Raw genomic sequence first — 14,092 nt, 5'->3', positions numbered from 1 at the left:
TTTCCATGGGGAAATCCCTGCTGATGTCCACCCTGAGCCTGCCCTGAGCCCCCTTTCCATGGAGAAATTCCTGCTGTGCCCACCCTGAGCCTGCCCTGAGCCCCCTTTCCATGGGGAAATTCCTGCTGGTGTCCACCCTGAGCCTGCCCTGGCCCAACCTGAGGCCGTTCCCTCTCCTTCTGTTTTTGGTTGTCTCAGAGAATAAAAATTATTGTACTTTAATCATGCCTGACTTATCTTGTCACCACTGATTGTGCATCCTTTCATAAGGGGATAAAAAGGAATTCCAAATCTCTTGCCTTATTTCTTCTCCCTTATTCATGACCACAGATATTTTTAAGATGTCCCTGCTGTGTTCCTTTCCTACAGCAAACCATAAACTGAACACAAACTTCAGTATCATGGAAACAGAGAATGGTTTGGGTTGGAAAGGACCTTAAGGATCATCCAACTCCAGCCCCCTGCCATGAGCAGGGACAGCTTCCACTACCTCAGCTTGCTCAGAGCTCCATCCAGCCTGGCCTTGGGCACCCCAGGTGGAGATGTGAGCTCCCAAATGAGCCTCCAGACATTGATAAAATATTTATACCACACAGAATGAATACAATAATAGAAGGAAAAGCAGAAATGGCATCACCACAGGCCAGGTGTGGCCGTGCCCTGTGCTGGCTCAGTGACCCAGCTCCAGGTGGAGATATGAGCTCCCAAATGAGCCTCCAGACATTAATAAAATATTCATACAACACAAAACGAATACAGGAAAGGCAGAAATGGCATCACCACAGGCCAGGTGTGGCCGTGCCCTGTGCTGGCTCAGTGACCCAGCTCTAAAGCAGCTCCTGCTGCGCTGGGAACGTGCAAAGGCTGGGGAGCCCCATGCTCGTGTGCTCCCCTTGTGCCACTCAGCCCCTGCATTATTTAGAGACACAGAACACTCCTGCAGCCAGCCAGGCAGAGAATCCACTCCAAGGCAGCTGAAAGGGGAGAACGTGGCCACAAAGAGCAGCTCAGGAGGGGAGGAGGCTCTCAGGGCTTCCAGCCTGGCTGAGCAGCAGGGGCTGGGCTCGGTGTTCTGCAATGGAAATGCCAGCCCGGGGCTGTGACAGTGACAGCGGGCTGTGAGCGACTGCCTGGCTGCAAGCGCATCAGAATAATGATAATAATTTTAAAAAATCACGTTAAAAGCGCCGTTTCTTGCAGCGTCTCGCTGTGCAATCAGGGAGGTCACCACAGGAGGGAAGCAGCGTTTCACTTTTGTTGCTTTAGCAGCCAAGGTGGTTTTTATTTTTTTTTTTTTTTAATGTATATTTTGATTAGCAAAACCTGCCTGATGCGACAAAGCGATAGATCATAGAATCATGGGATGGTTTGGGTGGGAAGGGACCTTAAAGATCACCTCATTCCACCCCCTGCCATGGGCAGGGACGCCTTCCCCTAGCCCAGGTTGCTCCAAGCCCCATCCAGCCTGGCTCTTGCAGTGGAATCCACCCCTTCCAGAGATTCCTACCACTATTGCTGATGCTGCACATTAAAAGTGATTTTTAGCCTTTTCAGTGACCCCTTTTCTCCAGCAATTGAAAGCAAAACTTCAGAGCTTTGCAGAAGCATTTAAAGCCAATGGAATCATGACTTTTCCTTGTTATTGGCAGAGAGATAAAGAACCCAAGCAGTCCCCAGGAGTGGGTGTGGGGCTTTGCAGAGATCAGCAGAGAAACTCAACATTGCTCTTCACAGGGATAATCTGAGGGTGGAAATTCCCTCAGAGGCTCCAGATTCCCATCCTGGCATCCCTGCAGCAGAGGCGTGTGCCAGGGCTCCAGGAGTGGGGTTTGTGCTCCTGGAGGACACCCAGAGCCCTCACTCCGTTCATTCCTGGCCAGTTTGGGATGTTCTGGTGTCTGGTGGGGCTCCTCAGCCACAGGAATTGCTCAGTGCAGTTTTCTCTCCGTGGCCATCCCAGGGAAACAAACCCTGCCTGGTTTCACATCATTTTGACTCAGCTTTGCTGCCTCTGGGTGGTGGAGATTGCTACCAGCTCCTTTGGGAAGGGATGGATTAGATGGGGTTGGAATCAGCCTAAAGAGCTGCTGGTGGAAAGTTTGGCATGGGAGCCAGCATTCCTAAAAACCACATCTGAACAGAAATGCTGTGCAAGGAAAGCTCCAGCCTGTGGAAATGAGGCTACAGCCTCAGCAGCTTCCAGGAAGAGCCATGGGGAAATCAATCTGAAAATAGCAAATTGCTGAATCTCTTCAGAGCCTCTGAGGAGGAAGATGAGCAGCTGGACCCCACGGTTCTTTCCTGCTCCTGCTTCCTGTGGGACCTTTGGTTGATAACCTCATCAGCCCTGTCTCCCCTTCCCATCTGTCAAGAGCAGGATGGCAGAAATCTGGGAAGACTTTCACTTACAGTGTGGAGACTTTGATAGTGCTGTCCTGAGCAGCGCTGCTAAAAATCAAACTGTGGATGCCTGAGAGAGAAGTTTCAGTGCTGATGCAATTTGTCAGCATCTCATCCTTGCTCCCACACAGAGCTGAGTCATCAGAGCACAGGGATTTGTCACTCTGGATCATCATGTGATGGCAAAGCCCACCACCACCACCACTGAGAGCAAACAGAGAGAGCCCAGCTGGGAGAAAAACTGGCCAAGTGCAGAAAATATTTCATTATTGAGGGTTAGACAGGATTATAGAGTGTTATATAGGGAATAACCTGACAATCACAGAGCCATGGGATGGCCTGGGTTGGAAGGGACTTTAAAGCTCATCCAGTTCCAATCCCTTTGCCATGGCAGGGACACCTCCCACTGTCCCAGGTGGCTCCAAGCCCTGTCCAGCCTGGCCTTGGGCACTGCCAGGGATCCAGGGGCAGCCACAGCTGCTCTGGGTACCCTGTGCCGGGGCCTGCCCACCCTCCCAATTTCTTCCCAATATCCCATCCATCTCTGCCCTCTGTCAGTTTGAATCCATTCCCCCTTGTCCTGTCCCTCCATCCCTTGTAAATCCACTCTCTCTCCATTTTCCTGCAGCTCCTTCAGGCACTGGGAGGCCACAGCTGTGTCACCCCAAAGCTTCTCCTGTCCAGGTGTGAGCAACCCCAGAGCTGCTCCATCCCTCTGCTCCAACACAGTGCACCTGGAGATCTCCTCAGGGACTTTTACACAAATCCCCTCCCTCTGGTGCTCCCAGGACAGCACAGTCCAGCAGGATTTGTGCCACAATAAAATCCTCCAGCTGTTGGCACTGTAGGGTTTGTGACCTCCCAGATAATCCCAACCACACAGGGCAGCGGTACCTCCATGGCACAGTGCATCTGTGACACCCTTTAATAGTGAAAAGTCACTTTTGATGTTCAAAGTTTTACATCCCACGCATTGCAGGCAGTTGGGAAGTCATAAAGAGCAAGAATTAATTAATCCTGGCCATAGCCCCAAGAGATGTGCAGGCAAACAGTGAGATACTGACAGAAACACAGCAGCCAAGGTTACTGAGTTCCCCAAGCCACAGTGGGTGTTGGAGCAGAGCTGAGATTGAGGTGCAGAAACTGATGGCAAAGCTCAGGGAAACTGATTTCGAGGAGGAATAACTTTGAAAATAAACAAACATTTAGAAAAATGTTTGGTTTTAATTCAGTACTTTGTTGGTACAATGCAAGTACATCCTGATCTGTGGGGTCAGGCTGTATATATTCACTTTGGCCCATCCTGAGGGTTTGGATGCACACAAAAATGTATGTATGTGCTCCACACCCTGTGGGAGAGAACAACGAGGTGTCCAGTGAAAGAGATCAGTCCCAAACAGGCAGAACAACAAGCTCTGGTGTGTTTTTCCAAGGCTTCACCAGCAGACTTTCGCATGCCAGCCCACAGCCCTGCAGCCACCCTGGTCTGGAGCAGGGTCACGTTGGGCTCCACCAGCTTTGGGACCTCACTGGGCAGCAGATTTCCAGATACCCTCCCAAGGGAGTGTGCATCCCAAGGGCCTCCCCACAGCCCATGATTTCCTGCAGAGTTGTGTGTTCTGATGAAAAATACTCGCAGCAACACCCACTTCTAGGGAAATTTGCAACTGCCTTCCAAGTTTCTTACAGTTTTGAATTAATAATATTGAATTCCTCCCCCTCAGCTTGGCATATCTCAGGAATGGGATGCTCAGGGAGACTTGGAGTGCCCATCCCTGGAGGTGGCACCTGGGGGTGGCACTCAGTGCTCTGGGCTGGGGACAAGGTGGGCATCAGGCAGAGGTGGCACTCTGAGGTCCTGGAGCTCTTTTCCAACCTAAGTGATTTTGTGGTTCTGCAATATCTCTGATCATACAGTGGATATATGGGCAAACTCCCTCGTGGCCCTCAGATAAAATCTGAAAGTGAAACAACCGAGCTCTGTGGGGCTCCTTGATCTGGTTTAAATGTCTGCACAGACAAGGAGTTTTTGCTTTTGTTGTAATTAGTGGGCATGTGCTCAGACTCTAATCATTGTTCTTTAGGCTTTCTTACCAGGCCTGACCTTCCCATTTGGACCCAATAAAGCAGATGAGCTCTGTGCCTTTTTGTTCTCAGATGACAAAGTGCTCGGCATTTGGCACTCAGCTTATCTCATCCGTTTGGGATTTTAATTATCAACACAAGAGCCTTCCCAAAGGCTGGCTGGGCTTTGGGCACGAAGATTATGTAGGGAAACTAATGGCAGAAAAACGCCTTTGTCCATCAGTTCTTTTCACTGTGGAGACTAGAAACTCTACAAACAGCTATGCTATTTTAATTCCAAAAAACACATTTGCAATGTCATCTCTATGGAGGAAAAATATGCTCAGCTTGAGTTTTGTTTTGTGCTGCTCCGTGTACAAGAACATGGAGCTGCCGTGTTTGCAGAGCGTGTGGGGAACCCAGAGCACAGTCTGTTACCAGGCTTTATTTTTTGCTCTGTCTGCTCCCATTTTTTCAGTGTTCTGACTTATTGCTGATTACTCCAAGGCGCTCCAGTGCATCTGATAGTGCAGGAACTGTAACTCCTCAATCCCAGGCTGGGATGGCTGCTGAAATGAGATAACCCAGCCAGGCATTGAGAGCATAAGTGTTGAACTTTTCTTCTCAGAGAACTGAAGCCTGCTTGGTCAGATTTACCAAAAAGCACTGAGTTTGCTTAGTTTTTATTTCAAACTGGCAGTGTGATAACACAGGGGTGGGTGGCTGGGTGGTGGGGCAGGGATTTATCTGAGTGTGGCCTTTCTCTTCATGTGCAAAGGAAAATCACAGAATCACAGAACGGTTTGGGTAGGGAGGGACCTTGTGGATCCTCTTGTTCCCTGGGCAGAGGCACCTTCCACTACCGGGATGCTCAGAGCTCCATCCTTGAACACCTCGGGGATGGGGCAGAGCTCAGCAGGGCAGGCGGAACACTGAGAGGGGAATAAACACAGCGAGAGGGGAATAAACACAGTGAGGGGGAATAAACACAGTGAGGGGGAATAAACACAGCGAGAGGGAATAAACACGGCCCGGCACCCGGGGCCGCAGGACCCGCCCGGGCTGGGGTCTCGGGGCTGGCCCCGGTGCCGGTGCCGGTGCTGGGCTGGTCCCAGGGGCAGGGTCGGGGCGGTCCCGATGTCGGTGTCGACATCGGGGTGGTCCCGATCCTGGTGCGAGGGTCGGTGCTGGTGCCGGTGCCAGGGCAGTCCCACGGGACAGAGGCGGGCCCGGTGCCGGTGCCTGTGCCGGTGTTGGTGCCGGGACAGTCTCGCGGGCCGCAGGCGGTCCCCGTGCCGGTCCCTGTGCCGGTACTGGGGCGGTCCCGCGGGTCAGAGGCGGTGTCGGTGCCGGTGTCGGTGCAGGTCTCGGTCCCATGCCGGTGCCGGGCGGTCCCGCGGGCGATGCCGGTCTCGGTCCTAGTCCCGGTCCCATGCTGGTGTCGGTGTCGGTGTCGGTCCCAGTCCTGGTGCCGGTCCATGCCGGTGCCGGTACTGGTATCGGTGCCGGTCCCAGACCCGGTGCCGGTGCCGGGGCGGTCCCGGGGCGGTGCCGATGTCGGTGCCGGTGCCGGGGCGGTGCCGGTGCCGGTGCCAGTCCCGGTGCGGTACCGGGGCGGTCCCGGGGCGGTGTCGGTCCCAGACCCGGTGCCAGTCCCAGTCCCAGTCCCGGTGCCGGTGCCGGTCCCAGTCCGGGTGCGGTGGCGGTGCCGGTGCCAGTCCCGGTCCCAGTGCCAGTCCCAGTCCCGGTGCGGTGCCGGTGCCAGTCCCGGTCCCAGTGCCAGTCCCGGTGCCGGTACCGGGGCGGTGCCTGTGCCAGTCCCGGTCCCAGTGCCAGTCCCAGTCCCGGTGCGGTGCCGGTGCCGGTGCCAGTCCCGGTCCCAGTGCCAGTGCCAGTCCCGGTGCCGGTCCGGGGCGGTGCCGGTGCCAGTCCCGGTCCCAGTGCCAGTCCCAGTCCCGGTCCCAGTCCCAGTCCCGGTGCGGTGCCGGGGCGGTCCCGGGGCGGTGCCAGGGCCGGGCGCAGGCCGCGCCCCGGGGGCGGCGTTGCGGAGCGGGGAGGCGGCTCCGGAGCCATCGCGCCTGCCCGGCCGGCGGCGGAGCTCGGTGCAGGGGAGGGGGGCGGGGGGCGGCTCGGCGCGGGTCTGCGGGCCCCATGGGCGGGTGTGTGGGCTCCCACCACGACTCCTCGGGCAGCCTCAACGAGAACTCGGACGGCACCGGAGGTGAGCGCTGCGGGCCGGGCCGGGGGGCCCGCGGGGGGACCCCGGGGCGGGCGCTGCGGGCCGGGGCCTGCGGCGGGCGGGGGAGCCGCGTCCGGCCGCCGGCCCGGATCGTGCCCCGGGCCATCCCCCGGCTTCTCTGCCTCGTTCGCCCGAAGTTTGCCGGGGCGGCGGGGCCGGCGGCGCTCGGCGGGCGCTGCCCCAGGGCGCAGCCCCCGCCCCGCTCCGCGGCCCCGGCGTGCGGGGCTGTACCGGGGGATGGCCCGGGCTGTGCCCACCGGGGCCGCACCGGGGCTGTACCGGGCTGTGTCCACCGGGGGCTGTGCGGGAGCTCCGCCGCGGCTCCGTGGCCGGGCCGTACCGGGAGCGGTGTCGGGGCTGTCTCGCCGGGCAGTGCCGGAGGGCTCGGGGACGCGGCCCCTGCTGAAATAAAGCCCGGCTGGGGAAAGGGCCTGCCCGGGGCTCCCGAAGTTTGTTTTCCTCCGCTCCTTGCGGTGTGCGGGCAATGATTCCTCGGCTCGCTGAGATCCTGGCGCTGCTGCGGGGCCCGGGTTTATTTTGCAGCCGGGAGAGGTGCCTGGCTCCAGCCTTAGCCGCCCGTGGGACCGGAGCGGTCGGCGGCGGCTGGAGATGCTGCACGGATGGATGGATGGATGGATGGATGGATGGATGGATGGACGGACGGATGGATGGAGCAGCGTGGTCCCTGCGAGCGCAGCTCGACCTGGGGAGCAAAGCCAGCGTGCAAACGCTGCTGCAGTGTCAGCAGCCTTTCACCGGCGGGTTCCTCTCCAGCTAAATGCCTGAATGATTGCTTTTTCAACCCTCTCAGGTTTGTGGACCCCTGATGTTCTCCAGCCGAGCTGTGTGTGTTTTATAGTCATTTAAAGTCAGCCTGCCAACAGGACACTTGACTTATAGGTAGTCCTCACACATGCAGGGTCCACAGATTTCAGGAGGAGAATTGCTGATCTAGGTCTGTGTTTTACCTGTGTTTTACAGAATGTTATTTATCAGTCTGGTTTTTATTTCGGATGTCCCAGCTGATGGGTGTTCTTTCCATCAGTGGCTTTGCTGTCATTCCATAATGTAAAAATATGCAGCACTTGGAGTTGTATCTGAACCAACCATCTGCTGGTTCATGCCAGATACAGAGTTCATGGAAACACCAGAATTCCAGCTGCTGAGGGCTGTGTGGGATTTCACAGAATCCCAGAATAATTGGGGTTGAGGACTCCTGTAGTTGGGGAGAGACCTCTGGAGATCATCCAGTCCAGCCTCCCTACTGAGGCAGGGCCATCCAGAGCAGGTGACACAGGGACACATCCAGGTGGGTTTGGAATGTCTGCAGAGAGGGAGGCTCCACAACCTCCTGTGGATTTAATCACATTAGTGTCATTGAAAGGAATTTTATAGCTTTGAGTATTGTGAGTCTTCCTTACTCTGTTAGTAAAAAGGGAAGGAGTGGGTTACCTAAAATGCATCTGTACTAAGCAGATTTACCAGGCAGTAAAACCCTGCAGGTGTGCTGAGCAGAATGGACCAGTCAAAGGAAAAGAACAGCAGGAATCATCTCATACCCCGAAATCTTGACCAAAAAATAGCATTAAATGCTCCACTGGTGCTTGTCCTGAGATGTGCTTTGGTATTATGAGGTGAGATCATGTCACAGAAATAGGCTGGGTTTAATTTCCTTGCTCTTATCTCACCTGTGATATCGAATGAATGAGATAGGAGGAGAACACGATCGGGTTTTGGGTGATATTGTAGAACAGATTCCACGCCCCAGAGCAGCGTGTGAGGTGGGCAGGCTCCATCCAGGCTCTCTGTGTCCCTGCCTGGTGCTCCCAGGGCATGGCACTCTGCTGCTCTGGGGTTAAATAACCCATTGTGCCTGCTGCATTACAACAGCAGCTGGGCTTTCAAGATGTAAGAGATGTGAAATTCGTGTCAGCTGGCTCGTGTTGATTCATGCTCTCAGGGTAATGTTCCTTAAGGTTGTCTCGCCGAAGTGAGAAGCGCTGAAATTTCACTTGAATTATGAGCTTCTTAGGACTGTCTTAAACAATCAGCTCCAGTGTGCAATAGCCTGTTTTGTAATGCTACAGATCTGTTCCTGCCTCTCCACAAGGAGGAAAGGGGGGGTAGGTTAAGCTGGGGGAAGCTCTGAGTATCTCCCCTAAATGTGACTCCCCAGGTGCCAAAGTCCAGCCCGCGCTGATTCCGAGCTTTACCAATTCTGCCAACGTGCCCTTAGCAAGCCTCAAACCCGGCTTGCTCTCTCGAGGGAGCTTCTGTCTGGAGGCATCAGCCAGTGAACCAGCTGAAGCAGAAGTGAACACGGTTTGGAGCTGAGACCTGTGCAGAGAGATGACTTTTTCCTGTTCCCCAAGTGAGGCTCGTTTCCTCCAGCTCCGGGGTTGTGACCTCACCCGCTGCATTCCCTCTCGGATCACTGTCGGTGAGCGGGGCCAGAACGTTTCGAAATCCTGGGAAGGTGTTTTGGAACATGATGATTCTAACTTGCCAGTGATGGGCTTGTTTTGGAGAGGCTTTGTCTTTTCCCCAGAATGGAAAAGTTTCCTGGAGAATTGTGAGCGCCCGAGAGCTTGCTCAGCCAGCAGTGGCTGTGTGCGATGCTGGGTGAGAGCAGAGCCAGCTCTCGAGTCTGATTCATCCCAGTTTCAATTTATTCCAGGGCAGTGGGGAGTGGCAAAATCGTGCTCAATTGTGTTATTGGAGTTGAGAGGAGGATTTGTCACATCCCTGTATTCTCCTCAGTGTTTTTGTCCATGGCCAGCACTTCCCGTTGCTCGTGTGCAGCTTGGCAGAGCTGACGGCATGTCCTGGCCACGTGTGCTGCTTTTGTCTCTTACTGTGGGCATTTTTCAAGGTCAGGATGCCTGTGTGTGTGTCAGGAGAGCTGGTGTGGATCCTCAGGTGTGCCTGCATGTGTGAGATGGAGCTAATCAAAAGCCCAGCTTATTGCACAGCTCTGTTTGCAGTGACCGGAGCAGGAGGAGGCTGCTCCTCACCAAGAATTTAACAGATGCTGCTCTGCCCATCGGGCTGGAAATGAAATGGGCTTTGCAGATTGGTACCAGCTGTTTCATTAGCACTGCTCTTTTTAGCAAGTTCTCATTTCACCAGGACATTGGCATAGACAGGAAAAGTTCCTGCCTCGATGCTGGGTGTGTTGTAGCCCAGCAGCACCAAACTGTGGTGGGTGTCCTGGGTGGATTTACTGGGGAGTCATTAAAGGACATCATGAATTGGGTTATAGACACAGGTTGTGCCCAGTTCATCCCTTTAGCTCAGCTGTCTCCCACCTAACAGCCCTAAGGGTTTCAGGAGCTGTGCCCTGCCTAAGGTGCCCGAGTTCCTGCAGGATGGTGAGAGCAGGGGAGGAGTAACTGTTCTGCAGCCACTCCCCAGGCTGTGTGACCTCTTCACTTGTGCTTCTGGCATTGCTTTGGGCTTGGAATGAACTGCTGGAAAACTCTGTCCTTGTGCCTGTCCATCAGGTATGTTCAGATGAGCAAAACCAGCAGAGCTGTGCCAGCTCCCATCCCCACGGGCAAGTCCTTCCTGGGGGCTCCTCAATTTCTTTTTGAGAAGGAGAAGGAGGAACCTGTTCACTGTCTCGTGGCAGCTCTCACCCCTCTCAGAAGCTGCACGTGGTGAAGTTCAGTGAGACAGTTACTTGTGTGGGGTGAGGGAAAAGCAGGGAATCCAGTGGCTGCAAGCAGGAGTCATTCCAGATTAGGGATTTTGGCTGCAGCTGTCTGATTGCTGCTGAGCTCTCCTTGACACGATGCTCTCCTGCCTGCTGCAGTTCTTGTCACCCTTCCTTGGGAGCAAAGATGCTGATTCTGTTTGAAATTTGTCTTCTTTCCTGCTGCCCCCATCACCCAGCAATGAGAACAGGGCCAAGTGGAAATAAGGCTGCCAGAATGGGAGATTATTCAAACCCTCCATTCCTCCCGTGGAGTTTGATGCAGTGCTGGAGCTTCATTAACTCAGAGAAAGGCAAATATTGTGCTCCACCTCTGCTCTCAGCAACTGGACAACAGTTTCTTAAATATTTTCCTTGAGTGCTGTGCAGGGCTGCGTATCACATGGCTAATTGGAAGTCACAATAACTGCTTTCATGGTGCTTCTCTGCAAGACTGACCAGGGGAATTTGCATGTTAAGCAGTGAGATTTGTGGCTCACAATTGCGCTAACACAGCCAGGCTCTGCTTGGCTGGCACGGGGGGGTTAAACAAGCAGCTCATGACTGCTTGAAGAGCATTTGGTGCCTCCCTTTTGTGCTGGAGCACACAAAGAGTCTCCCAGAGGGATTTTTCAGTGGGTTGGAGCTGTTGGGTGCAGGCTGGGATGGTTTTTCACTGCCACCTGAAAGAGGCACCTCTGGATTTCAGGTAGTTCCTGCTGGTCTGGAATATAGGGCTGGCAAAAATAGTCAGAAATCAGAGCTGGCTTTTGCTGTTAGGTCCTGCTGGGGGGTGTTTTGTATGGCTTGTTTTCATTTTGGAGGGTTTTCTTTAATGGAATAACGAAAAAAGCTTAGCATGACTGAAATTTGCTCCAAATCCTTCCTGCTCCATGCCTGGGTGTGTTTAAAGGATGTGTAGATGGAGCACTTGGGGATGTGGTTCAGAGGTGGCAGTGATGGGCTGATGATGACCCTAAAGGTCTTTTCCAGCCTCAACGAGTCTCTGATTTCCACAAGGGGTTTTATCATGGCTTTGGAATGGAAGTAGCCTTTAATAAATTGTATTTCCCAAGGGCTGGGCACCCTCAGCCTCCTGGAGGTTATTGGGGTGTGGGAATGGGTGCTGCCAGCTCCTGGTAATTCAGTCCCAAGGGTTCCTCTCGTGGCTGTCACTGCTGCTGTGACACCTTTCCTTTGTAAAATACAGGACTCGGTTTTGTTTTCCAGGTGATAACAAGGAGCTCTCAGAAACCCAAATAAAGTGTTATTTTTGCTGTTAATAAGGGCTGGCAAACAAAGCTGTTTGGTTTCCTTTTTGGCTGGTTCCTCCATGTAATTGTTTGTTTGGCTTCTAGATGAAGTGATTTATTTTAATTTCTCTGTTTGGGATTGCAGTGTTGAAAACGACAACATCCTCCTTCACTGAATGTTAAATACAATAAATTGAACAGTCATTGTGCTTTGGAGACTTTTGATAAATGGAAAATATTATTAGTTGCCAGTTTGAATAAACTCTACAAAGCAGCCATGCACTCTCATTGCAGCAAGTAATGTGATAGCTATTATTTTTCATGTGAATGTTGAATAATATAATTTATGAGTCACAAATTATAATACAGTTGAAGCCTGAAATACAGATTTGCTTCGTGGTGAAGTTGCAAATTCCTGTGAGTCTTCTTGCAGGTACAAGGAAGGGTCAAGTTGGCCTTAATTGCTTTGGTTACCTCTTAAAAAAAAAAAAAGAATATAAAGATCTGGAAATTCATGAGCAAATGACCAAATGACCATGATCGAGAAGGGAATATAACTCCTCCTTGTAATTTAGAGTGTGATGTGTAACAATCTTCATCCTCTTTTCTAGGCAGACACTGTGTATAAATGTGTGATACATTTTTAAACAAATTACGCTGTTCTGTGGAGGAATAACAGAGCTGGAATCAGTACCTGACTGCAGAATAAAACACTTTTCTTGCACTCTGAGGTTTTTAGTTAGCTTCATCTGCTGCTTCTGTGTTGTCTGGCAGTTTAGAGTTGACAGAACAGAAATGTGCAACTACTTAGGAAATAAATGAACTTGTCAGTTTTGTTAGGGATTTTTTTTTTTTTTAATTTGGTTGGTTTTCTTGTTTTTATAAGGAAACAAAGAAGTTTCCCCTCACGTGGGGGTCGTGTCTGCAGTGTAATTCGGTGTTTCAGACTGAGTTTTCCATAGCAGAGGGGTGATGGATCCAGAGCCTCCTGCATCCCGAAGCAGCAGGAATGCTGGTGGCGCTGGGTGTGGAAAACACCTCCAGCACAGGATGTCAGCTGACACTGCTCTGTTTGACCTGTGTGCAGGGAAAGCTTCTCTTGTGCTTTATTTAAGGCTCAGCTGGAACCTGAATTTTACATTCGCTGCCTTGTGCTGGCCCTGGCACTCTCAGATTTAATGTGAGTGAGAGCTGGACAGAAGATGGGGCACAGCAAACTGCAGGAGGTGGTTTTGTTCTGGTCCCCATTGTAGGAGTAAATTAAAAACTGTCTCAAATGCTGAATGAGGCTTTCTTAGACTACCTTAAATATTTAAAATGCCATCAGTCTCATCCTGAGGCTCCCCAGCCCTGGGAAATGCAAGGGCACTGCAGGTTCTGCAGGTAACAAATGCAGGAGCAATTATTGGATGCTATCAATTTGCAGGAGCTGCTCCACATCCACTTGACCTCTCAGGCCTGATGGAAACCATTTGGAAATCGTCCTTCCCAAAGCAGAAACGCTGCTGGGGTTGTGGATTAGAGCAGTTTTAGCAGCTCCTCCCTCCAGCCTTTTCTCAGTGTCCTTTTCCCTGCCCATCTCCCCCTCTCCTCAGTGAAGAGGATTTAAAAAGGAAAATTCAAAGCCCTGCTTGAAAGCCATTTGTGGGAGGAGATGGGCACAGCTCTGAAGCGCTGATTTTTTATTTTTATTTTATTTTTTTTTTTTGCTCCTGCAGAATCTCAGATGTGCTGGAGGATTTTCTGTGTGCCTGTCTATCTGTGTGTGTATAAAGACATCCTTGTGCTGCTGATGAGGTGGAAGGGAGGGGATTTGGGGAGTTTCTGCATGATCTGTCACGTGGTTTTTTTTTCCCCCACATTCTCAACCATGAAAGCAGAGCCACTTCACAAATGGGAGTGGAAAATGCTTCAGTAGTTTGCAGCAAGAACAGGTAGTGCCCAGGGGGAAAAGATTAGAGGCTAAAATGGGAAAATGTGTCACACAGAGCATGGCAGCGCTGCACATGTTTAACAGGGAAAGTTTACTCTTAAAACATATATATTCAGTCTAGCATTAACCACCACTTTTCTAGAAATAAATTACTTTTCATCCCCTGAAATGATAAACATTTTATAGCTCGTAACAGCTTCCAGTTTATAATAATGTATAATAAATGTAGCAACTATAAATAATTCTCTTTAGTGCAGACAACAGATTCTGGAGGGAGGCATTTTTCACCTTTTCCCAGAGGAGCTGTGTGCTCTTTGAGAGCACTCCCAGGGCCTGAAATGGCATCGGAAGCAGAGCACAGCACTTTGGGATTGGAAGCTTGTTACCTTGCTATTTTTAAAATCCAGTCATGGAGCTGCAGCTCTGCTCCCATGCTGTGATGAAGGGCACTGTGGATTCAGCAGAAGAATCTCTCCGTGGCATTTACTTTGGTGCTTTATTTCCCTGCC

At 52.1% G+C, this 14,092-nt stretch overlaps 1 protein-coding gene across 1 annotated transcript in view; it reads left to right on the top strand.

Annotated features, from left to right (window-relative positions):
• The first annotated feature begins 6,612 nt into the window (after window positions 1-6,612).
• UBTD2 (ubiquitin domain containing 2) overlaps window positions 6,613-14,092 on the top strand; it is a 43,588-nt gene continuing 36,108 nt past the window's right edge. Inside the window, exon 1 of the mRNA XM_036391912.2 lies at window positions 6,613-6,685. Within this exon, the coding sequence (XP_036247805.1) occupies window positions 6,616-6,685 (70 nt within the window). The 5' untranslated portion in view covers window positions 6,613-6,615. The remainder of the gene's footprint in view (window positions 6,686-14,092) is intronic.

This window comes from Molothrus ater, chromosome 15, assembly GCF_012460135.2.
Source record: "Molothrus ater isolate BHLD 08-10-18 breed brown headed cowbird chromosome 15, BPBGC_Mater_1.1, whole genome shotgun sequence".
NCBI lineage: Eukaryota > Metazoa > Chordata > Aves > Passeriformes > Icteridae > Molothrus > Molothrus ater.
This window is presented reverse-complemented; position numbering and strand designations above follow the sequence as displayed.